The sequence below is a fragment of the Megascapheus bottae genome, chromosome 6 (assembly GCF_031878675.1).
Source record: "Megascapheus bottae isolate mThoBot1 chromosome 6, mThoBot2.hap1, whole genome shotgun sequence".
Taxonomy (NCBI): Eukaryota; Metazoa; Chordata; class Mammalia; order Rodentia; family Geomyidae; genus Megascapheus; species Megascapheus bottae.
The window spans coordinates 71,318,085-71,344,857 of NC_143514.1; the positions used below are offsets into that span (position 1 = coordinate 71,318,085).

General features: G+C 53.8%; 1 protein-coding gene across 1 annotated transcript in view; it reads right to left on the bottom strand.

Annotated features, from left to right (window-relative positions):
* Positions 1-21,853: 21,853 nt before the first annotated feature.
* The window catches only part of Zbtb40 (zinc finger and BTB domain containing 40), a 71,109-nt gene continuing 66,189 nt past the window's right edge, over positions 21,854-26,773 (bottom strand). The window contains exons 17-18 of the mRNA XM_090335604.1: positions 26,274-26,500; positions 21,854-24,718 (exon numbers count right to left, since the gene is read on the bottom strand). Coding sequence (XP_090191730.1) covers positions 24,524-24,718; positions 26,274-26,500 — 422 coding nt within the window. The 3' untranslated portion in view covers positions 21,854-24,523. The remainder of the gene's footprint in view (positions 24,719-26,273; positions 26,501-26,773) is intronic.

Here is a 26,773-nt window from a genome sequence, read left to right on the forward strand (position 1 = left end):
CGCCCCCGTGGTCCCCACGCGGACCCCGCCGCGGCGCGCCCTGACGCTGGGCCGGGCCTGCCACGGGGCCCCCGGAGGACGCCTGGGAGCCGGACACCCACCTGCGCGCCCCTCTCCAGGCACCCGGGGGTGACAGCGGGCGCGCGCGCACAGTAACCCCCCGGGAGCGGCTCAGCTCGGAGGCCCCGCGTGGAGGAGGCAACGGGAGCGCTTTCAGAAAAAAAAAAAAAAGAATCGTTAAAAACAATGATTTTGTTAAAGCCTCTCCAGCGAGGAATGATAAGGGTGGAAACCAGGCTAAGGGGAAAGTCCCCGAGATATAGCTCCAATCAACTACCAAAAAGCTGGAAGCAGAGCCGTGGCTCAAGTGGTATAGCACCAGCCGTGAGCAGACAAGCTCAGGGACAGCACCCAGACCCAGCTCTCAAACCAAAATCCCAAAAAACCTCCGCCCCCTCCCAAGGATTAACATTAAGTAGCTTCCATAACTTCGGGAAGAATGGCATCCAGTACAGGCAGCGCAGAAATCCTGGCAGTGTGGCTTTGAACATGTGCCTTGGCCTCTCTGAACCCCAGCTTGCATGTTCACAAAGCCGGGCTCATAGCCCCTCTTTGTGAGCTCTTGTGGGAATTAAATCCAAGGGACAAGGTTAGCCAGGGTCCCCTCCCTCCAGGTGCTGTCCATGAGGAGCACTGGTTCCTACTTTGCCCTACCTTCCACCCATGCCCAGGAGGGAGAAGGGGTTGCATATGGAGAAGAGACTGGCTTGAGGGAGCGGTGGGTGGCGAAGGACTCTTTGCCCCCTTCTCTAGCTCTTGTGCAATGCTGGACCAAGGAGTCCAGCAAGCAGGGGAGACACCTGCAGTCTCACCTCCAGCCCCTGAGCCCCACCGTCCCACCTTGTGCCTTCACTCAAAGCTCTGGGGGCATTGGGAAGAGTGGGGCCTTCTAGTAGCTACAGGTCACATCACTGATAATGTGGGAAACAAATGTGGCATGCGCACGCAGGCATCTTAACCACCTGCTCTGCTTGAAGCCCCAGGAGCTCTGCAGGGTGGGGAAAGCAGGGGAGGAGAGTGACACCCAAAAAAGCCATCAGTGACTCAGGTTGCATGGTTAATTAGTTGCTAGAGAGAGAGATCCAGAGAAAAAGCCATGTCTCCATAGCCCATTTCTTTACCCTGCACCTTTCTTTGGCCCAGAAACGGGAATGTTGGCTCCATTTAGGGGCCCTAACTAGCAACTCAGACTATCTCAAAGAACGTAAGGAGTCTCCTATTTCCAGAAGCTCCCCAGCAGATGCTAGCTGGGGATTTGAACTTAGATGTCCACATGAGATGGGCAAGTGCCTGGAGAGGGTATGGCTCCCCCACCATTGCCAGTGACCTTGGAGCCCAGGTTGCTGCATTTTCAAGGGCAGTTGTCTATGTGGCATGTTCCCATGGTATTCTCTGACTTTTGTGAGCAGCTAAATACTCTAATAAGGGCCAACCTGTGGGCAGGGTGGCACAGGATCCAGGACCCAGGCTGATTTCCTGATCCAGGCCACTGGAAACGCATGCAGATAAGGAGGCTCTGCTCTGGCTGGGGAGGGGTTCATCCTATGTCTGCCCACTGTGCAGGGGAGAAAACCCAGGGCAGCCTGTGTTCCGAGATAGGGGTCTCAGAGGAACCAGGGAAGCTTGAGGGTCTGTCCTGTCCTGTTCTGCTGGAGTTTGCTCCACACCCCAAATCCTCCTTAGCAAAAGGAGTTTATTTCACCCAGCCCTCCGTCTCCTGCCCCTGTGGAACTCCCAGGTGTGTCTTCTCCGTCTCTGCCTCCACCCCTCCCTTCCCCAGTCCTGTGCGGCAGAGGGCCTCATGGGGATGTAGAAGCCACTAGTTTGTCAGCTCCCATAGGGTGGGCCCATCTTGGCAGGTGACATCCTGCATGCTCTCCCAGGTGACTAAGCAGCCACAGGACACCAGGGTAGCCAACTATGGGACAGTGGCCCCTTAGCACTGTCACTCACTGGGCCCCCTCCAGGCTGGTCCCCCCCACCCCTCTCCCTTCCCTACCCCCTCCTCCTCTCACTGAGTCCCTGAAGACAGGGCAGAGGAGTTCTGTGAGGGAGCTGTGGCTAACTGTTCCCTCTTCTGGGGACAGGGAACAGAGTCCAGAGCTGGACCCTGGCTTGGATTGTCGAGATTGAATGACTAAGTGACCCATCCTGGCATCCAAGATAGATCTAACCTAACCTCCGGCTGTTCCTGGATTTCTGATTACTGCTCTGCTTCTGGGTTGCTGCTTAGGTGTTGGTGGCTGGTCCTGCTGAGGAAGGAAGGTTTGGCCCGAACTCTCTAAGCCGAGAGAGCAACTCTCATGCTCTCCCCTTTGCACAGTGGCTCTGATGTACAGAACAGGCGGAGTAGGGTAGGGTGGGCAGGGAACTTGGCCAGGCAACCAGACCCTCCCTTGTCTGAGCCCCCACAGACTGAAAAGCGTTTCTCACTTGTCATTATGCTTTAAAGGAGGGACACCTTCCCAGCAGCTCTACACCCCTGGTGTGTGATTGAAGATGGGTGTGCGGAGGATGCAGGCATCAGCCAGCTCCTCAATCCACCCAGGGTGGGGCCACCGTCCCCCATCCATCCCAGCTGGTCATCTCGTTGTCCACATCTTCATCTGTCCAGTGCTGGCAGGGCCCCCTGTGAGTGGCCGGAGAGGGGGCGGGGCAGGCCTCACCTTTGCATATCATCCCTTGGCTGGAGGGAGGATGGAGCCCTCGGAGAACCTAGGAAGAGCTTGGGTTCCAGGCAGGTGACCTGGCTCAGGCCTTGGCTTCTGTCTTGTAGTGTGCCACCCCATTGAATCGCTTCCTGTCACCGTGGTAATGGACACCGCTGGGTTTCCTAGTCTCAAGGTGTGCGCTTGGGGCTGAGGGGAGGCGGCTCCTCAGCAGCAGAGAGTGACACCCCGGCCCCCCACTCGTGTAGACTGAGGGCTAGGCCAAGTACCCAGCACTACTTGGTATTTGAGCTTTGTCCTCCCCCTCCAGAGTCTGGGCAGGAGCATCTTCAGACAGAAATACAAAATGTGCCACACATGAAATTTACATTTCTTCCACTATCACATTCAAAAGTAAAATGAAATAGTGAAAATAAATGTAAAGCTGTATTTACTGACTCACTGTTGCCTAGGTTTGAAATCTCATTAACCAGGTCACTAATCCAACAAATGCTGGGCCCTTCTGTGGCTGGCCAGCACCTGGGAACCACGCTGACCAGTCCTTTGTCCTCCCTAAGCGTCCATCTAACCAGGAAGCAGATCATTTGGCAAGGACCACATCCTTTCACATGTGAGGGAATACCATAAAATCAAATATACAATTAAAAATATTTTTGAAAGTTCCTTTGAAGCAGAAACGCTTGAATATAATTTATCCCTTCCTTGTGTCACAGGCTTCACAGTGAATCAAGAGATGGGTAAAGACCCAGAGGTATGTTTTCCAGAGCCACCGTGGTCGATGGTTTGAGGCAATGGCACTCCTGGGACACAGAGGAAGGCAGGCTGGTCCCCTTACACAGATGGATGGAGTGACTCCTGGCTGGGGAATTTCTCTGGCTTCCTCTCCTATGTCAGCTGCTTTTTTCTCTGCGGTCTTACTGCCCCTGAAAACCACTGTTACTAATCTCTTGTGGACTTAAAACAACAACAAAAAGCAACCCTGGTGAGAATTTGTAGGTAGTATAGGAGTCCGTGGGATCTAAGAGAGGAACTAACCCCATGTTTGCAGAATTTGAGTTGAATGTTAATGGGTGAGGTCAGTGGTCCCTTCTGCTTCCTCCTGGCTGTTCTCGGGGATCTTTGTTCTCAGGTTGGAGGGAATGAGAGGTGGTGTTAAAAGTACATAAGAGGCTTATTAATGGCTAGGCATGCACCGACTAATTGCTTGATCCTGTTTACACACAATCAATCACCTCCACCATTTGGAACCCGTGGCAAGCGACAATGTGCAGCCTGAAGATTCCTGGATGGTGGGGTGACAGCCTTGGATTGCTCCATCCTTCACATTCTTGCTTTAACTGCCTTAAGAAAAACAAACCAAAACAACCTTCGTCCCTCATTACCCAGGCCTACAGCCTTCGCTCCCTCCCCGCCGCCCAGACAACTCGCAGGCTCTTCGGGTTCTGTTCCTTTTTGCTTCCAGTTCTCCATGTCCAGTCTGTCCTCCTCTCCTGGCCACCTCCTCCCCCAGGCTCCAGAGCCACAGGCACAGCAGATACGCCCCATCTTCCCCCAGCTGCACACAGGTCAGGGGCTCGGCTTCCTCCTCATCTGGCCCGCCTCGAGGACCACCCGGTCATGAGGATTCCACCGTGATCTGTGCAGTGCCCAGATCACGACACCCTTGCCCGTGACCTCCCCTCCCCACTATAACCCTTCTACCCGCAGGCGCTGCCCGGTGGTCTGGACCCTGTCCCCTCCTCTTTATGGAATGCAGGGACCCCTCTGGAGTCTGGTCTTTCCTGGAGTCTGCCCCTCACCGTCAGCACCTGGGCTCAGCTGGCATTCTGCCCACCCAGAGGGACCCTGTGATTCCCACCCTCCTGCAAGTGCTCTGAGACACCCCTGCCCCTGGCAGACCCCAGATCTCAACACAGGGCATTAAGTGGGCGCCTCTGGATGTGCTGAGACTCCCTTTGAGGCCTGGCCCAGACCTGAACCTGTACCTGGGTTCTCCTAGCCACCAAGTGTCTGTGGGACTTCAGCCCCCTCCCGTGATACTCGCCCTGGGGGAGGTGCTGAGGACTATGCATACCTAGGCTGAGGTGACAGCAGTCACCACTCTTCTTAGTCTTAATAACAACCCTTTGAAGAGAGTTCTATTCTTATCCGCATTATCTCTATGGAAATGAGAAGCCGTGGGGGAGGGGTGACATGACTTGTCCAAGATGTCGCGGTGGTTAAATGGTAGATGAAGATCTTCTGCCTGGCCCCAAAGCCCAAGCACTTAGCCAGGAGACCGCTGGGAACAGGGGAGGGGGGAGCACTCCGGAGTGGACAGTCCTGGAGCAGGGGCAGACGGACCCCACCCTTCACCTTCAGAGGGGAGCAGAAGAACTCCTGGCTCTGAGGAGAGGCCCAGGATCAGGGCAGGGAAGTTCTGCAGAGCCCAGGGGCCAGAACTGGACGTCACCTCCCAGATGGGTGGGAGGCAGAGCCAGGAGTCAAGAGGGGACAAGGGGACAAGAGACAGAGGACAGGGCTCCAGGGCAGCCCCAGACAGAGGCCTGAGATTTGCTAAGAGGCCGCAAGGAGTTTGCACTCTGGACGTAGACTCAGGTCTGGCCCTTTCTGTGAGCTGTGTGGCTTGGGAGGTCACTTCACCTCTCTGAGCCTCAGTCTCAATCTATAAAATAGGGACACAGTCACCTGTCTTTTAGGCCTGTGAGATCTGAAAGGACACCTGGCACTGAGACAGGCTCTGTGTGTTACCACCCTCTGCCCCTCTCCCCAACCCAAGCCCTGAGGCAGGCAGCAGGAGGGAGCTGGGCACAGCTTGTTATGGGAAAGGGGGGCATCAATATCCCTGATATTAAAAAATAACCTTCTCATCATCCTGCCTTGTCGGGAGGTGTGCGCCCCGGTGGCTGGCAGCGGGGAGCAGCTCTCTGTTTGCTGTGGCCAGAGACAGACAGACAGAAAATGAGAAAGTGTGTGTATGTGTGTGTGTGAGAGAGAGAGACAGAGAGAGACAGAGACAGAGAGAGACAGAGAGAGAGAGACAGAGAGAAAGGAAAGAAAGATGAAATTAGAGAGGCAAGGCAGGAGAGCTAGTAGGCAAACACGTGGCTCTGCAGGGTTTTTGGGGTACCAGTGGGGGCTCTCTAGAGCCCAGCACTGGTCATCAGGAGCACTCCACAACCCTGGGGACCTGAGCTTGCTTTTCTTTGCAGCTACCTAGGCAGATAAGTGGCAAGTGGGGTGGAGGTTTGTGTCACTGCTGAGAATGTCTGGATCCAGGCAAAGAGCCAGGGTCATGGCCGAGGACAAGCTCTCCATCCCCACAGCCCCGATGTTGCCCTCCCAGTGATTGCCGACCCAGCCAAAGCCTCAGGAGAACAGCCCTGAGGAAACTCTGGCCCCACACACCAGGCCTTGCTGGAGGCCAAATGCCAGCCTCAGTCATTACCACTGCAACCCAAACCCCTCCTCTGGACTAAGATACTCAGATGTCATGGGCCCTTCTCTCTCCCAGACTCTTCCTGGGTTCTGTGCTCCTGGGGCTGACAGTGGGGAGCCTGCTGCTGGGCCTGGCTGAGCTCACAGTGGCCCTGGACAGGGGATGGGATGGGGCATGTTATCCTGATCCCAGCTCGGAGGCATGCACCATGTCTGAGAGCTTTGCAATTCTCCTCGGCCCCGAGCCTCAAACCCTTTGTATTAGATTGCCTAGGATTCTGCGGGGCAGAGTAGCATGTGAGCCCAGGTCCCACCCTGAGACAAGATGCTCAGAATCCCTGAATGCCCCCTGCATTTGTTCTCTTGGCCAGATGACTAGCAAGAAGATGGGGGGGGGGGACTTGCTTGAAAAAGAGACAATGGAGCTTAGAAGCTGGAGGTCTGTTCATGGCTCGGGGGTTCCCCAGAGCCAAGGGCGAGGGTTCTGAGAGTCCAGTTAAATTTGGATTTGCCCCAGATGCAGATTTACTCCCTGGAAGGCAAGTGGAGGTGCGGTGCGGGGAAGCAGGAGCCCAGGCCTTTCCCCACTGCAGAGCCGAGGGGCCCAATCAGATGCCCCTGCACCCAGCCTGGTGGAATCCCAGCCAGGCTGTTCCAGGCTGGCCCAAGGTCAGTTGTTCAGGAAGAAAGGTGGCTCCTCACCCTGGGCCTTGTCCCTGGCTGGAGCTGGGGCGGAGCTGGAGGATGGGGAAGTATCCTGGTGAAAGCAGACTACTTGGACAGGGGTGGGCTGGGTGGATGACACCGTGACAATAGATCCATTGAGCAGGGGGTGTCTCCGTGGGGGAAACCCCCATAGGCTGTAGAGCGGGGTGAGGTGGAGTGAGCCAGAGCTCATCTGCTTCCCCATGGACTCATGGGCAGGGGCAGAGCTTCTGATGCTCCCTTCTAAGAGCTCCAGGCTTCACTTGTCCCCAGACCTGCCCTAGATCACCCATCACATCCCTTCCTCCCCCCTCCCTCTCCTGATCACAACCAGGAGGGAGGAGACAGGGAAGAGAACTCTCATCTTTTCTTTCCAATCACAGCTGAAATGACCTAAAGCGGACTACCCCACTCCCTAGCTTTTTACCGAGCAGTGCCACTGTCTTAGAACACTGTGTCTCCGCCTGATCCAAGCAAAGAGACTTCTGTGTTTGTGGGAATGCCTTATTCCCCTCTGCCCTGCCAGGTGCCTTCCCCTCCCCTGCCACCCTGGCATCTCCCAGGAGCCCACTTCTATGACTGCCACAGGGCCTCCGCTGAGACATCACCTCCTCCTGGAGGCCTTCCTTCAACAGAGAGCACCAATTCAGGTTGGGAGCTCCGGTGCACCCCTTGAGAGTGTCCCAGGGGCCCTTAGCTCTGTCTGTCAGGTCTAATTACATCCTGGCGCTGACCACAGTGGAGCCGTACCTGACATTCACTTCATCAAAGGAACTGGAGTTGCCTTTTAAATAAAAGAAGAATGAGGCTCAGGGCAGGTCGTGCCACGTACACAGAGAATTCAAGGATTCTGATGTATCTAGAGCTCTGTGCCAGCCCTGGGCAATCAGATCAACCAAGGAGTGGCTCTCCTCAGGCAGCGCCTCTCCTACCATGCCTCCAGGAGCTCACACCCTCCTGTCCCCTGGTCTCATCCCTGGGTCCTCGAGCTAACCTGGCAAGTCTCAGACCTTACCCAAAGTGCCCCCCCTGGCTCCGAGCCTCACCTCTCGCGTGTTCTGGATCCACATCTCACTTCTGATCCACACTCGACCCCACCCCGCTTGCTGTCTCTGTCACAGCAGGAACAGAAGCGATCCAACCCTGGCAATAGCCAGGGTCCCATGCGTTCCATCAGCCTGGGTTTGGCTTTCCTGCCCATTGTCCCCAGCAGAGCTTGGAAACACAGGGGGCTCCAGCCCCACTTCCTCCCCTGCAGGCGGCAGGCGGAGGGCAGGGGGGCTCGCAGTGATGAAGTCGTCAGGGAAGGAGGCGGCTAAAGATGTAAACGAGCCCGTGAAATCCCCGCTGACAGCCGTGACCGCCGTGGCTCTAGCCATTAAACACGGAGCTTTAACGGCCCTGAAGTACACCTGGGGCACTTGTAGCCCTGCCTGCTTGACACATGTGCACACACACACACACACACACACACACACACACACACACACACACACACACACACTGGCTCAGCCAGCTGCCCAGAAGCATTGGAGATGGGACCAGTAAGCCCTCACGCTTGTCTCTAGTCTGTATCCTGGTGGCACCGTTCTCTGTCACACTTTTTATTTCAGGGGCACCTCCCATTGTCCCTGGATCCTTCAAAAGGCTTCAATGGGAGCCCTTGTGATTTATCATCAGGGCTTCCCATTCCCCAGCCCAGTCGTGGAACAAGCAGCCCCAGGCCTGGTGTTGAGCCGGCACCAGAACAGATGGGCTGGCTCAGTGTGTCCTGGGCCTTCTCTACCAAGGGAAATTGCAGAGAATCTCCTGGCTTATCTGAGTCCCATTTCCCTGTCCAGGCTCCATGTTCTGGTCTTATCTCCAAGATTCTGTGGCCATGCTGCCTCCTCCTCCCTGGGTATCAGTTTCCTTTTCTGAGAAAGCTTTGTCCTGGGTGCCCTGGGCATCTTCCCTGAAATCAAGTAGTCGCAGGTCAGTCGCAGAGGTTCTCAGAGCCTGTTGGGCACGCAGGTTACCTCCACTGTGACCGTCACTTCCATGAACAGGGCCCACAGGAGGCCTGGCTAATCTTTTACAGGACAAAGTCAGGGGGCCTTCCATCTGCACCACCCTGCATCCTGGCTCTCTCTCCCTTCTCCGAGGCTTCCACCACTCCTGCCCCTGCCCTAATCAAGGGCCACCCTGCACCCTATTTCATAAAGCCTGTCCTGCTTCTCTTCCTGCCTCTCCTGTATCGCCAGAGCTACCCAGCTAAATGTGAGTCTCCCAGAACGGAGATGGCCCCTGCCTTACTTTCCTCCAGATACCCAGGATCTCAACAGGGCCATTGGCTTCTCTGAGGCCCATGGTGAGCTGACCAGCACAGCCCTGTTGGACTGGTGACCGATCCAAGGGCAGCTCACAGTGGGCAGGCTTGGTGTATCCCACCTCCAGACTCCAGTGTCCTTCCGCCTGCCTGCCACCAGATGGTGGCCATTTCTAGGGCTGAGGCTCTGTTGTGGGACAATGGCTCTGTTCTGATTGGGTTCTTTCAGTGGTGTACAGGCTCATTTGGGGTCATCTCTCTAATGACATGTGCATGCCCGCCAACCCTTTCCAGCTCCCTGTTGCGTGCTGCAGAGGGCCACAGGGATCAGCTTTCCATCTCAGGCCAGTTCCTTTTGCCTTCTCCAACATCATCTAGCACAGGAATACAGTGTCCAGGACTTCTATTTTGAAGTTCCTGAGCAGAAAGTTTCCCCTCTATCTTGGCCTGCTGGTAGCTAAACCACCAGCTAAAGAGCAACCCTGAGTGAGCTCTTCCAATGGACAGGGTCAGGCAGGTGGGAAAGAGTGACCGTACCTGGCTACTGCCTGTTAGGCAGGTCTACTGGAAAGAACAGACAACAGGTGGACAGGTGGCAGCTGGTACAGGCTCCCTATTAGAGGGGAGGGGACAGTAGGATCAGTGCCCTGAAGATGTTGCCAGGGGAAATTTAAGTGTAGGTAGGTGGCAAAGAGCAATCCAGGGGTAGAGAGCTACCGCTGGGCCCAGGGACCCTGACGGGGTATCTGGGTGTGTTTGAGCAGACGTAAGCAAGGCACTTAACTTCTCAGCCCCATTTTGCTTAACTGTAAAATAGAGTATGGATAGTAACTGTGGTTTTAATATCTTCCCGGGGGGTTGCTGTGAGGTGAAGGGTTTGCCAATGGTTCTGGTTTTTGGTTTGTTTGTTTAAAAAAATTGTTTTTGTGTGTGCCAGTACTAGGGTTTCAAGTCAGGGCGTAGGTACTTTCCCTTAGCATTTCCCCTCAGGTTAGTGCTCTACTGCTTGAGCCACACCTCCACTTCTGGCTTTTTGGTGATTAACTAGAGATAAGAGACTCAGGGACTTTCCTTCCCTGGCATGCTTCCAACCAGATCTCAGCTTCTGAGTGGTTAGGATCACAGGCGTGAGCCACACTGCCCCTGCTCCTTGTGATTTGGCTGTTGTTGTGATACTGATTAAGGATTCAGCAGTGTCTGTGTCCGGATGCCGTTCATGGCGTCTCTCTCTGATGCTTGCTACAGCCTGTCGGGGTTTGCAGAGGAGATCATTGTAGTCTTAGGTCACATAGCAGCAGAAACGCAAGAACTCAGAAGCCAGGGTCTGACCTGAGAACTCCCAACACTGGCCCTCCTGCCAGGTGCCTGGGGCACCTTCCTCTTCCTGGCTGCTTCCTTCCAGGTCCAAGGTTGGTATGACCTGGGGTTGCAGGGCGGGGGACTGTGGCCTGCTGAAGCTGGTGGCTGGCTCGGGGGCCTGCTGTGCCAGAGTCCCCAGTGGTGACTGGGGTGTCTGGGTGTCTGTGGTTGAGGCGAGGGCCTACAATTCCTGGCTCTGAGACAGGACCCTGTCCAGAGCCTCTGCCCACAGCTTGTTTCCCGTGGGGTCCAGCTTGCTAGCCGACTTCAAAGATAGTATTTGATGAGTTTTTAGCAGCTTCCACAAAACTCTAATTTGAATTTCAGGCACTGGTGTATGATTTCCTCAGTGACAGCTCCGAGGGATGCTTTAGCATGGCTGTCATGGGGTGGGGGTGGGGGCTCCTCGCTGGCTTGCCACCTACCTTCCCTGGGAAGAGGGGAGGCTGAGAGGGGCTGGGTTCCATTGAAGCTTGGGGAGGAGGGGGAAAGTGGGAGCTAGGGAGGGGACCTGGGAGCAGAAAGAAAAAGGGAGGGAAGGAGGGGAGGAAGGGAAGAGGGGAAGAGGAGAGGGGGAAGGAAGGGTGGAAGGAAAATGGGAGGGAGGGACAGAGAATGAGGGTGAGGCTGGGGGGCCTCAGGGAAACATAGGAACAGAGAACAGCAGAAAGGCGACTCCGTGTGTGTGTGTGTGTGTGTGTGTGTGTGTGTGTGTGTGTGTGTGTGTGTGCGCGCGTGCGCACGCGCGAGAGCGCATGCATGTGTGTAAAAGAAGATCCAGGGAGAAATAGCAAGAGAAGAGAGTGAAGGAGAAAGGCAGACCAGTCCAACACTAGTCCAAAGGAGATCAGAAAGAGACAGAGACGCAGTGAACTAGAAATACAGAAAGAGGGACAATGAGAGGCAGGAAAGGACAGAGCAGGGGACACAGAAGACAAGGAGAGGAAGATGAGGAGGACGCAGCAGAGATGATACTGTCTTGTGTCAGGCCTGGTGGGCATGTGGCCCTGGACTGGCCAGATTGAGAGAGCTTGTGTTGGACGGCCAGGGTTCAAGGCCCTGGGGTGGCATGGGCGAGACTCTGCCTCCCAGCCCTCTCCGTGTTCACCCTAACGCTGCACTGCTACTGTAGTACCACAGTCCTGTTCTGCTGCTCCTCCACCTGCTGCCCCGACCCCTCAACCAGGCGATGGGCAAGCAGGGGCTCTGCTGCCCAGTCCCCGGATACACCCAGAGACCAAATGAAAGTGGGATGTGGGGGGAGAGCATCACACTTTCAAGGACTTCTGGGTCGAATCCAAGTGGAAGCTGTGCTGTCCCTCTGAATGGAACCGGGTGGTGAGGCCCATTCTCCCCTTATTGTTTCCTTTCTGAGGGAGCAAGGTACCTTTGTCCCTCCTGCTTTCTCCTCCATCCAAGGCCACCCAGGACTCCATCAGATGCAGAGCCGAGCTCTCAGCGTCGCTCACAGGCTCTGAGCTGCCACGTAGACTGGCACTCAGCCAGGTGGGGAGAAAAGCAGTCCCCAGTCCAGGAAGGACTCCCCCAGACTCCTGTGTGGGTCTACGCATGAGGAGAATTCCAGAGCCATACTCTGCACGGCAGCTACTGGCTCCGTGGAGTGCTTCAGATACAGGTATTTTGGATTGAGATGACTTAGGGAAGAAAAGGTAAACGAATCACTATTTTATATTGATTCTGTGTTAAAATGAAAACAGTTCTCAGGTTAAATATAATCAAATTACACGGGGCAAGATGTACCATAGTTGCAGTTTCTCAGAAAGGTTCCGTCCGCTGTGCTCAGAAATCCAAGGCCAACCTGGGTAACACATCAAGAATGTATCTCATAAAACCAGTTTACCTGATTCAGAGCCAGAGGTGTGGCTCAAATGGCAGACTGCCCGCCTAGCAAGTATAGGCCCTGAATTCAAATCCTAGTACCCTCCCTCCTGCCATGTTTAACCCTTTCATTTTCTCCATTTAATGTAGCTCCAAGAAGACTTCACATTGGGCCAATGGCTTGCAGTGTATTTCGGTTGGTCTAGACATTCTCAGCTACAAGAGCCACTAGACCATGAGGCTTCAAAAGCAGGTGGGGAGACTGATATCTTGCTCTGGATGTCTGTCAGGAAGCTGAGCTTGGGTCTAAGGAGCAGAGTAGGGAAGCCAAGCTTAACGCCTCTGGTGCTAAGTGGGCTCACTATTCACTAGAATGAGATGAGAAGGCATCATTTCTGAGTTCAAATACCTGCCAGGTGGATTAGCAGCTTGAAAAGGCTCCTGCCAGGGGCGTCAGGGGCGTCAGGGGCTCTGGATCTCAGCTTGAGACCTCCAGGAGGCAGCAGCCAGAGGCTTAATGAGGCCACATCACCAGAGGGCTGCACTGCAGAGTTTAAAACACTGCCCAGGCCGGGAGTTTGGCCTAGTGGTTAAAGTGCTTGCCTAGCATGCATGAAGACCCAGGTTCGATTCCTTGGTACCACATACATAGAAAAAAGCCGGAAGTGGTGCTGAGGCTCAAGTGGTAGAGCTCTAGCCTTGAGAAAGTCCAAGGACAGTGCTCAGGCCCTGAGCTCAAGCCCAGGACTGGCAAAAAAAATAAATAAATAAATAAATAAAAAAATAAAACACTGCCCAGAGGGCCAGGAGTGTGTCCTAATGGTAGAGTGCTCACTTAGCATGCACAAAGCCCTGGGTTCAATTCCTCGGTACCACATACACAAAAAAGCTGGAAGTGGTGCTGTGGCTCAAGTGGTAGAGCACTAGCCTTGAGAAAGCTCAAGGACAGTGTCCAAGCCCTGAGTTCAAGCCCTAGGACTGGCAAACAACAAAAACAAGAAAATCACTGCCCAAGAGGAAAGATGGCAGTGCTGGACAGGCTTTGATCAGGAAGCCTGCAAATAAAAGCAGAAGGGAAGTCTTGAAAATGTCACCCAACATCGCACAGCAGGCCCTAGAAGAAGGAGGCCAGGATCGTGAACCCCAGCTGGCTGGCTGACCGTGGGCTTGTAGGCAGGATGCTTTCCTTCGTGGCTTCATGCCTAAACTTGGTGGTCCTGTCATCAGGCTCTGGGTACGTGGAGGACCTTGCCTGTGACAGATGTGCCAGCCCATGCAGAATGCCGATTCACTCAGCCTGGGCACTGCCCAGTGAGCTGGCCAGGCCCCACCCTGTGTGCCTTTGCAGGCAGAGACAGGCCAGCAATAGGGAATTTACCAAGTGTTAGATGTAGACTGCCAGCGGCCAAGGCTTGTCAGTGAATGAGGGGGTGCTGTCAGAATAGGGAGCCCCAGTGTTAGGGGTCTGTGGAGGCTGCCCATGACACAGCAGAGCTGAGGGCAGATGTCAGACTTCAGGGTTTGCACCCCATTTCCATCTCCAGTGCTGTGTGACCCTCCGCGAACCCCCCTCTCCAAGGCTGCATAATGCGACAGTGCCCACATGGAGGCTGCCTCTGCTAACCAATGGTAGCCAGCACCAGTCAGTCTACCCCAGAGCCCAACTCTGCCTGCCCACACTGTTGGGCCTTCTGCATGGGGAACCTCGATGACTGCTCTAATCACAAACTGGGGTTCAGTGCTGGGGGAATGGGTTGATTTATCAGTGCTATGATAAGCACAAGGTAGGGGTGGGACAGAGGTCCAAGCACGGAGATCCCGGGAGGCAGGTGGAGGGAAGAGGCAGGAATAGGCCACGAGGTGGTCAGAGCTGAGCTCTCAGATCCCTCTGACAGGCTTGTGACAACAGAAGACAGCTCTCGGCTCCCTGGGCTGCCTCCTTCCCAGCTTGAGGTCTCCAGAGCCCTCTCGCAGTCCAAGCCTATCTCCCAGCACATGCTCTGCTTACAGATGGCCCCCAGAGAGCCAGAGATCGAAGCTCGCTCTCATGTGGACAGCGCAGGCCATCCATGAAAGGAGGAGCCCTTGAAGACTGGTGTGTGCCAGCCTCCCCCAGCGGTGAGCCTCCCCCTCACCGCTGCCATCTCCTCATCCAATAGCATCTGGCTGCTGGGCTCAGACCCTGCCTCTCTACTATCCTCAATCGTGGGTAAGGACTGACTTCTCTGGGCTGCCAGCGACCTGCAGATCCAGACGGGATCCCTGCACCCCAGGGCCAGTGAGATCCCTTGGAGGACAGGATAGCAGGTGGCCAGTGAGGCATGGGTGGAGGGGAGGTTGAGGCTGAGAGTGAGGTTCCAGTCTAAGGACACTCAGTGCATTGGAGATGGAGCAGGGCCAGGATTTAGCTGTCCTGGCATCTGATCTAGAATCTGTTCACTAAACTAGGTTGCCACCAAGAGCACATTGGCTGCTGGGGAAAGAAGCTCTGATGGGGCATCTCAGCATGTTGTGCTGGCAAGGGGTTAACCCTGAGTGGAGCCGATTCCAGCTACTTCAGCCTCCCCTCCCCCTCCCCTTCTTCCTGAAGGGGTCCTCAGCCTATGGCCTCTCCAACTCTGCCCTCCTGCCACAGACTCCCTGTCCCTGGAGGCTTCCTGATGCAGGGTGCACATGGCTGCACCCTGCTTTGGGCCTGGCTCTAGGTATTGGGGTCATGTCTGTGGATTTCCTTGTAGGGGTCTCATGAGACTGGGGTAATTTAAAGGTAGTGCCTCTGAGTGTGGCCACTCACATCCGTAGCATAGGATGTGCCCTTGCTGTGTGGCCATAGGATTGTGCTTCGGCAGGCCTGACCCCATCTTCCTTTCTTTGCCTAGCCTGGGGTTTCTCACCCTTTCTGCAGTACAAAGACATTTTTTCCCTTAATGAAATTTTAATACATCAGATAGAATGTATAGCTGTGGACGCACTGGGTTGCTGCATGCACATCTCTGTGTGTGTGTGTGTGTGTGTGTGTGTGTGTGTGTGTGTGTGTGTGTGCATGCAAGTGTGTGCCACTAGTAAAGCTTGAACTCAGGGCCTGGATGCTCACAGACATTCCTGCCTGAGCTGGCTTTGATCCTTGGCCTTACATACCTGTGCTTTGTAAGGAAAAAACAAAACAGCGGGGTTTTCATCCTCAACAGCTAGTCATGGTCCTGCCAAGACCTCACGTCTCAGCTCAGGCTACACTGTCAGGGTACGGCAGGCACAGGTACCGCCTGGCTGCCCTCACAGAGTTTGCACTGTCACTTCTCAGTGGAACCTGCAATTAGCAAAGCTGATGTCAGGACACATTTGCTGGTCAGATGGGGGACGGAGAGCCTGACTCAGAGCCCTGCTCCCCCAACTTACAGAAGGATGAGGGTAGGCAAGGGGAACTCAGGAAGTTTAGGGGGGGGTCTGAATCTGTTGTTCATTTAAAGTCTGTCTGGTTTAGTTTTTCTAATGGAGAAAGTGGAGCTAAGGGAAATGGGGGGGAGGGGAGTTGAGAATCTGTGTGACAAAAGCATTATCCTCTGAGGGGAGTGGTCAGCCTGGCCCAGCTCATGCCTGAATCCCATTGGCTGGCAGATGCCCAGAGCCGATGTGGCGTGCAAGTGGGTGGAATGGATGGGTGGATGGATGGATGGATGAGTCTGGTCTGTGTCACTGGGGAAGAAGATCCATGATACTAGGTGGTGGGGGACTCTGGTGTTCAGCACTCAGTACAGGCTCATCTGCTTCATAGGGGCATGCCAAACTCCACTGGCCCAGGATACCCCTTATCTCCCCCTGAAACCTGTCTTCCCCAGCCCGTCCCCACTATGGTGCCAAAACCCTGGGGAGTCACTCTTGAATCCTGTCTTGTCTCTCAAATCCCCTGTCCAATCCGCCAGCAAATCCTGTTGTCTCTAACTCGGCCACTCACCAGCACCAGGTCTAAGCCCCCATCATTTTGTTTGCTTGGGAACAACAAATGAGTCACTCAAATTTCTTTTGCTTGGAGCTTCATTTTCATTTTTATGGAACTCTGCTGCCACAAGATAGTGCAGTAACCCCTTAAGTAATTCCCCAGCCCCAGCCCCTTTCCCTTCTATTTATTTCCCTGCACAGCAGCCAAGTAGCAATTCTGCACAGAACCCTGCAACTGGCCACATCTGTGAAACGATCCAGAAGGACCTACATAACCAGGCCCTGAGTACTTCTCTAGCTTTGTGTCCCATGAGTCTCTTCACTGCCCTGCCCTGTTCCAGCCACAACGACCACTTTTATATCCTTCACAAGGGCCCCTTGCCTCAGGGCCCTTGGACTGGCTGTTCTTTCTGCCAGGAATGTTCTGGATCATTCACATGGCCTCTCCCTCAAAACTATCAGAGTCTTTGCTAGGGAGATCTTTTCTGCCTATACATCTGCTATGGCTTGGGTAAAATTCGAACATCTCCAGAAGGCCATGTGTTGGAAGCTGTCCCCCACATGGCAGGGTTGAGGTGCTATATCCTAAGAGGCAGGGTCTAAAGGAAGTGAACTAGCTCACATAATCTGTCTTGGAAGGGTTTGATGCTGGTCTTAGGAAGGGTGTTCTTGTGAGAGCTTCTTGTTACCAGGCAAGTCCACTGCATGCACCAAGCCCTGCTGCATGCAGCATGCGGCAGGTCCCCTTTCTGCTTATTCAATGTGTCATGATGCTGCCACAGGCACCTCTCTAGAGGCCACAGGATGGAGCCTCTTGAAAACTGGATGTTACATTAATCTTGTTTTATCATAAACCATGCATCCTCCAGTGTTCCATCATAGCCACATAAACCAGTCAGAGATACATGGTAAAGTGGCAACATCACCCAACACTTTCTGCATGCCCCTCCCCACTCTAATTTCCATCCATCTCCCCTGCTATCATGTGAGCTCCAAGAGAACCACAGTGTCTCCAGTGCCCAGAACACCTCCTAACTATAGCATGTGCTCAATAAATCTGTGTGAATGAAGGGATTCTGATTAAGGGATGTGTGAGTATGGTGTGGTGGGTAGTAGTGGTGTTTCAGGCTTTGTCCCTTGCCTGCAGTAGGGATGGAAGCCAGGACCTCATACATGCCAGGGCAGCTCTCTATTGCTCAGCCGCACCCCTGCCCTCTTTCCTCAAGCCCTTGTCACAGGGCTTTTCTTCAGCAACACCCAAACACAGATACCACCGGACACACTGCACGATTCCTTATGTGTCAGATACCTGGATGGGTCAGCTTCACAGACAGGGCGGAGCCTGGCTGCAGGGCTGAGGGTGTGGGGTAAGGGCAACTGCTGACAGACCAGAAACTTCTCTTGGGGGTGAGGAAAAATGGACGTGACGGTGAAAAGGTCTTAGGGCTGAATGGAGACCATGGCAGAACCACCATCTGTGTGTACTTTCCAACACTGCTGAACTTTGCCCTTAAAAATGCTTTAGTAGACTTGGTGCTTTGCATATTTCACCACCGAAACAAAGTAAAACCAAACAAAGGAAGCCCAGATCATGGGGATGATATTGCAGGTTGTGCGAGGTGACCTTTGGCAGGGTCACAGGCTGGCTGCAGTGGAGGCACTGGGGTAGGTCTTGGAGGGCAGGGAGAGTCTGGGTGGGAAAGCTTGTCTAAGAGGAGGTATGGCCAAAGGTAGGGCAGTGACCCCAAGAATATGTGCTTGGCTGGGGAGCATCTGTTCCATGTGGGCTATGATTCTGCCCCCCTTGACCACCAGGAAGGCTGTGGGGAAGGTTCTGGTCTGGAGGTGTGGCAGCCATGTGGCCAGGGATCCTATCTTCTCAGGCCTCCCTTGGGATGGATGAGTCACCACTACAAGCCAGGGTCTCCCAGCCGGCCTGGGGTGGCCTGGAAGATGGTACTCAGGAGCATGGGTTCCATCCTTTCCTGTGGCACTGAGGCCACAGCCTCAGGAGTGGGCCCAGGAGCTCCAACGCTCCTCCCCAACCCTCTGGGTCCCTGAGTCCAGTGAGACTAGGAGGCACAGCCTGGTCCTGCAGCAGCCTGCCATCCATCACCAGACCCCTCTGCCTGTACCTCCAGCCAGGGCTCAAAGACAGTGTCATGTGTCCACTCCAGAGTCCCAACTGTGAAGTACAGCCTCTGTACCAGAACCACTGTCCTCATGCCTCTCTCCTGGGCCAGGCCCTCCCCAGGTTGGCCAAGGTTCCATCCCCTAGATGCTGGGCAACCAGTCCCTGCCAAGTCCTCCCGGCCGAGCCTGCAGCACAGCCCCAAGGCCCTTATCCAGAGCTGTGCCACTTGGCCCAAGGAAGCTACATCTCCCTTTGCCCAGGAAAAGGAGCTCCTTTATCATCTCCCCAGTGGGAGAGCGCAGTGTCTGGAGTACAAAGCACACTGCGGCCTTCACTCTGCATGCACCAGCAGGAAGCGCTGACTGGACTTTCCAGCGAGGGCTCCCTCCGGCCCCACAACGCTGCTGGTGACATCACTACACATGGGGGTATGTGGCTCAGACAAGTCATGACACAAAAGGGGCAGGGTCTGGTCCTGATTTCTCCAGCACCTGTGCAACACAAGGTGCCATAGAGTTCTGGGGAAGGTAGGGCTCTTCAAAGTTATCTGGTCCACTCGTGGGTGAGAGTGGGGCTGAAGAACCAAGGTTGCTGAGCTTAGGAGTGACAGGGAATTCAGGTTCCCCCGACTTCCACTGTAAGTGGACTGGCATGTTCCCACATATGTTGTTAGTTCCAATACAGAACAAAAAAAAAATCACATTTACAATTTTGATATAGGGCTGTTGAGGCACAGTTCGGATGGTAGAGTACCTGTCTAGCAAAGCCTGAGTTCAAATCCAAGTCCTCTAAAAAATATTATGTCAGGTGTGGGTACCTGATATTCCAGCTACTCAGGAGGGTGAGGCAGGATCCTAATGAACCGAGGAGTTTGGGGACCAACCTGATCCCCAGAAGGACCTCATCGCAAAATAAAATTATGATATGGGGCTGGGAATGTGTCTTCATTGAGTGCTTGCCTAGCATGCATGAAAACAGGAGCAAGTATAGAACATTTGGTATTTGTGCAAGACCCCCTGTAGCAAAAGCTGGGGTCTCTGAACAAGATTCCACGCTTTCCTTTTTGGGACACTATGGGGATTTACCATCCTCCCTAAACCAGAATTTCTCAACCTTCCTGAATGTTCCTTTAATGAATGTCAGAAAGTCTTCTGAACCTCTCAACCTGCGCCTGCTACATTGAAGCACCCCCTCTCCCAACTCTGGGCCCTAGAAATGGGATCTGAAGGCCTGGGTGGCATCCATCTAGTTCCGTGGTAGCTACATATGACCACTGACGTGAAAATGAAAACCTTCCGTTCCTCAATCTTATTGGCCATGCATCAGTGCTCAGCAACTCAGGCCATCCTGGGACCCCAGGCTGAGGGTTGACTCAACCCTGCAAGGCACAGCCATTCAGTTGATGGGACGAATATGTTCTGCCACTGTGAAACTGCACAAAAACATAGGGTGCAGCTCATCCCGCTCAACACCAAGTCTTCCTGTTTCTAGCAGCTGGCAGATATCAGGTGCCCACTTAGCCACTGCCCAGGCCAGACCCAAATGTCTGTGGATGTGGACCTCTATTCTGATAGCCAGGAGTGATGGGGCAGGCAGAAAAAGGAGTCGGTCGATAGCCTTGATGCCTCATAGTGAACCTCGAGCCCTGGGGAAGTTCCAGACCCCAGAGTCATTTGACTACTTTTTCCTTCACCTAAAATACATGACTGAACATGACTCACAGAGGGCAAGCCCCTAACTCCAGAGGCAAGTGGGGCAGACCAGAATCCTCCTCCCAGAGGGTTCCTTTAACACCCAGAGGCCTGTTCCTTTGCATGGCCCTTCAGCTGTGAGGCCAGAGAGTTCTGAGAGGCCCTGCTTCAACCCTGGACGTGGTGCTTGGCAGGGGTGGAAGGGAAAGGCTCAGGATTAATTGCAGTATAGCCTAAAACCCCACCTCACCTTGGTTTTGGGCATTCTTTCCAGCCCTTTAAAAGGACCCTAAACAGCAGCCATCACTTAACAATGTGAGTAGGTTAGTAAGAAAGGAACCAGGGCTCCCATGTTCATCCCTTCCTGCTTGCTGTACTCCTCTGCCTCTCCAGCCAGCCGCCCCTGCTCGCCAGGGAACGCAGGGCCCATGTCATGGCAGCCCACAGCAGCATATACCTTCCTGGCTGGAGCTCAAACATAGGCTATACTTACCCTTGTAGCAGCCCGAGACACTGTCAAGAACATGCCCAAAGTATGAGCTGGCCAGCTAACCTCTGCAAAGCGCCCCAGAGGCAGGGGCATTGTGTGGGCTGCTCCAGGGCTGCCCCGGAGCCGCAGGGCCTCAGGCAGTGCTCTGGCTCCCCAGGCAATCTCCCCCTCCTCAGGCGCCACGTACCTGACCACGACCTGACCACGGCCTCCTTCTCATTTCCTGTCCGCTGCCAGCAACATGACATTTTCAGCTGCTCGCTGGGAAAGGTTTCTGCTTACTTTACACTTATCTGCTCAGTGCTTGGTGCTTTGGGGCAGCTGAGATTCAAGAGATAAATGAAATGTGGTGGGGAAGAGGAGACAAAGGTGGGGAAAGGAACTAAATCCAGACTTCTAATTCGTCCTGTAATTCCATGGGGCAAATGCAATCATTTCCCCTGTTTTAGAGCTGGCACAGGAAGCAGGCAGCTGAGTAATCACTAGCCCAAGGTCACTCAGTGACAGTGGCGCTGTCCAGGTGGGACACCGAAGCCTGTGATCTGAAATGGGGCCACACTCGCTCCTCTGGAGAAAGACTCTCCACGACGGTGTTCCCAGGCCTGAGCATGGCCTCTCCCACGGTAACACCAAGAGGCCAGGCCTCCTGAGCCCGCGCCACCTCATTCCCCGCAGCCCCCCACCCCCCAGCCAGAGAACACGGGCCTATAACATAACAGTCCAGCTGAAACTCACAGAGTATCATTTTTTAAAGTACATGTTTTATTTACATACATTAGTGTACACTGAATGTGAGTAACTGTTTGTAATCTAACTTATACAACATCATATATGGGGCGGGCTGTTCCAGGTGAGACTGGCTTCCTAAGAGAAACCCTGATCATGTCCACCACTGGGAGGAACCTACACTGGCCCCGGAAAGGGCTTTCTCAACAATGTAGTTCCCTAGAAAACAGACAGCTTCTCTCCTCCTCACTGGCCAAGGTCGTGTGTAACAAGTTTCTGTCCCAGCTGTGCTTCTGAGCTTCTGGCCTTTAGAGCAGAAAACAGTGCACTTTGCTCCCATGGCTCCCGGCACTCAGCGTCTTCTCCATTCTGGCCAGCTTTTTAGCCCCGATTTAATGCAGACACGCCATGTGTGTGCTCTATGCCAGGCTGGCAGTTTCCTCCATCCTTCAGTGCACACAGGTTCTTAGGCACAGGAGTTAAAGGCACAACCCTCCCTGCCTGGGTAAGAGGCAATCCTTAGGATCCCCTGTTCCCGATTCTGGGAGTTCACGATTAGAGCGCCTGGTCTCTCTACTCACCACTAGACATCCCTCTTTGTTCCCCAGCCTCGGGCCCTACAGGTCTAGACTGAGGGATGAAGCCGCAGGGTGTCAGCAGCAAGCTGAACTCCCTCAGAGGCATAGCACTCACATTTCAGATCTGGTACTTGCTTTAGAAAACAAACAAGAATGAACTCTGACACTGCTCTTTGCGGCCCTTCTGGACCAAGTTCCGCTCAGTGTATTTGGACAGTAAGTCTCATTTGCCTAAGTAACCCCTACTGCTCAGTCATTGATTTGCTTTCCATTTACCTGTGGTGGATACATCACACTCCACAATGAATACTGCCAGTCCGAGATGCATATTGCAGCTTGCAGCTTGGACTTCGCCTTTCCTTCTTCACAAGCTGGAGCTGGAAGATGAGCTCTGGGAACCAAGGCCATGTGGTTGAATAAATAAATCCACACGTTCCAAGAAGCCACTGAGTGTCCCAGAGCTCAGCCCTGGGACAGGCAGCGAGCATCCCAGGGCACAAAGCGAATGGAACACTGCCATAGGGCAAAGGAAGCACAGTGGACTGAGGACAAACAGTGGTTCAGAGGCAGCTGATTCAGTATAGGTCAGTCCCTCACTGCTGATAAAAACCAGCACCAGGTTTGTGCCTCCGGCCCGGAGAGCTTGGCAAGTCCAGCTTCACTGCCAGTGGCCCACAGCGTCTTATCTGGCCATCATCTAGGTTTCCATCAAAACCTCAGATGGGGTTCTCAGTGCTGACAACCAGGTTTAACACTTAACAGCAAAGTCAGTCAAAAGCTCTTAAAAAAATCGCTTACCCCTATAAGCTCCTCAGCATTTTTCATTTGGCAGGACATTTTTGTGACAGTATAGTCCCAGCCCCATCCCATTCTTGCCAGCTGGCCTTGGCAGCACAAGTTACTCCATCAACTTCAAGCTAAGATCCGCTCTGCTTTGCAGGCCTCAAGGCTGAACAAGCTCAAGCAGGGACAGCTGTGGAGGAACAGCACGGGTTTCCTAGGGAGGCAGAGTCTTAATGTGTGAGCACCATCTTCTGGTCACTGTTTAGCTTGTGAAGATGCTTTAAACAACTTCACTGACTTCAGAATGGGAAGACTGGCAGGGTGTGGTGGTACACACGCCTCCTACAATCCCAGCCAGAAGGGCAAGTGTGAGGCCAGACTGGGAAATACAGCAATATCCCAACTCAAAACAAAAACATAAACAAAACAACCCCCAAAACACAGGAATGGGAAAATCTTTGCTCAAGCAATCGGCCCATCAAAATATGAACAGGACCATGGCTCGGGGCAGTTGGTAGAAAGCTGGTCAGAGCTGGAATCCAGCTGTGGAAATGGTTAACAGGACTGCCTGCAACAAGCCAATGTCAGTGGCCAGCCCCCAAAGAGACTGAGCAGTGCTAGGATTCCACCTTCTGGCCCTCTAGCTATGTCACTATTGTTGCAGGGTGGCAGCAATAGATCAACCTCAACCCCTCACCTCTACATGGCCACGGGCAATATGCTTGAAGAGAAACGGTGGGCTTATCTGTCACTGAGCAGCTTGAGGGCGAGTGACCAAATTGATGGAGGGATAAGCCTCACACAGTGGCAGCAAGCTGTCTGGTGTAAACACTTCAACCTCTGGCCATCCACAGAAGATAAGTGCTACTTATTCTCTAATGGCAGGATCCGACATCCATCTAATTGCACTTCATAATGGATTCCACAAACCATTAATTACCAGATTATGTTTTAGGAAGTAAAGATGAAAAGCTTTGTGAAATTCAGAGTTGGAAAAATCATTGACCTGCAGAACACGCAAGCCTGGGATTGCTGAGGGCCGGCCATGCACAAGGCGCTTGGGCCCTGTGGCTGCTCCTCACCCCCAGCAGACAGGACTGCCTGCCTGGGCTGGTTCACTCGTGATGCTGTGTTCTGCAGGAGTCCAGCAAGAGGCCTCCAGGTTGTGGGGTGTTTCAGCCTTTGATAAGAGGGAGGGATGAGGATAACATGGAAGCGCTCTTGAAAAAGGAGTACCATGAAGACTATCCTAGGAAGGCAGGGTTGTCTTTGCAGCTGGGTGGCCTCAAGTGAAGCAGTTCCTTCTGACACAAATATTCCACAGGCTTTGTTTGGGAGGGTACAACTTCCCTGGATTAGGTGTGACCAGCACGAGGCCTTCCTGTAGTGTTAACATGGCCCCTGGCTGCAGGAAGCCCTGAGCACAGAGAGGATGAGGGAGGAGAAGGGTAACTGCTCAGGGCCAGGCTCCCTGGAGGCTCTGCTGGTGCTTCTTTCTCCATTGGCCAGAGGCACTGGCAGCATTTGCAGCCCCACTCCGTGGGTTCAGACTCTCTGCTTTCTGCCAGCTAAAGGCTGCAGGCACTCACCGGCTCACACCCCACTGTCCTTTCAGAAGCCCTACTTCTCTGGGGTAGGGCAGAGTCTCAGGTCTGAGCAAGCCCGTGGGAAGGACAGTGGTATTGGTGTGCCCAGCTCACACACCAGGAGTTTGATGTGAAAGAGGCTGCCCTGTTTCCAAGTGAGACTGCCTGAGTTGGTGCTAAGCTGGACTTCTCTCTGGCGTAGCACAGGTGCCCTCCACCCCTCACTTGGCCTCACCACAGATCAGAGTGACAGTACCATCCAGCAAATCCTCCACAGTCACTGCCACAAGCTCAGAGCTGGCCTGAGAGGTCTGTGAATCGGGCAATGTCACGAACACTTGTGAGCCAGCAAGCTGGGTCTCCTCCAAAGTGATCACCTGCTCAGTGGGGGTCGCCGGCTCTGGAGCCTGAATCACCTGAAAGGGAAAGACCAGGAGGCTGCTCTGGCAGTGTTGATAGTGGGCTCCCCAGAATTTACATGGCTTCTGTCTCATGCTGTAATGATGATGTTTATATTCTCACCTGAGGAGAGCAATTACTTGCGCCTAATGGGTACAGGCAAATCTAACACACTGGTGATGCAAAAGAGAAGGCAGGCGAACAATTTAAATAACTCTAGGTGCTGAATTGCTTCAATTGCTATAATTTTGCTCAGTGTGCCATCTCAGGGCACACGGACTCTATGATTACACACCAGTGAACGCAGGCTCAGCTCTTTATACTGGGTTTTCTTGTCTTTACGATGACACTGCAGAGGTGAGTGTCATGTGAGAAGAATGCCACCAAAGGTGAGGGGTGTCAACCTAACACACAGAACTGGAAGTGACTTAGCAGACACCGAAGCCTGCCAAGAGGCCATCCTTGGCCTGGTTGGGAGCTGAGATGCTCGTTGGAGGCTATGTGGGAACTCAGAGGGCTCCTAGCGCACGCGCTCCAGCAGACAGGCGTGCCTCACCATCTCTGCAGGCCTCAAATGCTTCTCCTAGATGTGCACGGTCTGCTGGAGATGGGCCTCCAGTTCTGAAAGAGCTGTTCTGTGGTGAGGCCTGCCCTGCTCCTCACCTGTGGATCCCAGGACAGTTGATACCCTGGATGCTGTCAACCCAGTGTGTCTCCAGAGGGCACAGCCATTTAAAAGGGAGAGCAAGCAGAGGGAAGGGGCTGTGCTCGGCACTGCCTGTGCTCTGCCAGTAAGATCAGTCAATAGGCATTTCCAAACTGCTCTGTCTCTCAGGACTGGAGCTGCCCTGTCCCTACCAAGGACAGCTTGCCAAGAGCCCTAATTTCTAAAACAAGATGAAAAGAAAGTGACTCTGGGATGGCAGCCGGCATTACCAGATGTCTGTGTGCCCCATCTTGGCATCACCAGAGGCCTATGTGCCCTATGGTGCCCCGATTCCTAGAGGCCACAGAAGATGCTTAGTTTACACATGGCTTGTCCAGCAAGCAAAGCCTCCATCTTCAGCAGCACAAGTCATTGGCAGGCAGCACAATTCACTTTCTTTCCTTTCTCTGTCTGCCTTCTCTGAAGAAGGAGGGAGAGGAAGAGGGAACCAGGGAAACAGAATGGTGGGATAACCTTGAACTATCGGAAAACTATCAGGAGGAGGAGATTTTTTTTTTCATCAGGTGAGTGGCTCACAGGAGCCATTCACAGGCTTCTGCTGCTGGGGCTCTGCACGACAGAGCTCAGCCAGCTTTCTCGTACAGTGTTTTCTCAGAAGGTGGGACATGTGTGAATGGGGGGAGAAACCGGGGCCATTCTCCTTCTAGAAGTTCTTGGGTTTAGGTTCTAGTGGCCACAGAAGACTCAACTTTTCTGGTCTGTTTGGTCAGTGATCCTCTGCCTGTGGCCACTGAGGAATCCCTTAGAGTCCCACAGAGTAAGACTGAGTGGTGAGACAGAGGAGCCTCCAACGATGCCCTAAGAACCCTGAGTTTGAACTTTGCACCTGGCAGCTGCAGACTCACCTGTACCACCTGTGATGTGGCTGCCTGCGCCTCCGTGCCTGTCACCTTTGGGTGCTCAGACTCCACGTGGCTGTCAAGCTGAGACTGGGAGGTGAAGAGCTCTCCACAGAGCTCGCAGGGAAACGTGCTCTCTGACTGCTTAAAGTGCTCCATGGTGACGTGGTGCTGCAGGGCTCCGGGGAAGCGGAAAGTGGCCGCGCAATACAAACACCTGAATGGCTGCGCCCCTGGAGGGGAAGGAGGCAGAGCAGATGGCTGTAGGTGGAAAGTAACCAAAAGTGGAGGGAGGAGCAATGGGGACTGTGGTGGAAGGACAAAGCTAGGTTTCATGTGACGAAGGCTGGTGTAGTTGTGGGGAGGGTCTCCCTATAAAATGATACAGAGCTAGATGCAAAGCCTTGGAAGGGTCCTGAGAGCAAAAAGCCCTTAAACTACAGTTTTGCTAGCTTGTGGCTTGGGCTGAATCTGCTCAAGTCCATCATTTTTCAGTGGTGGACAGT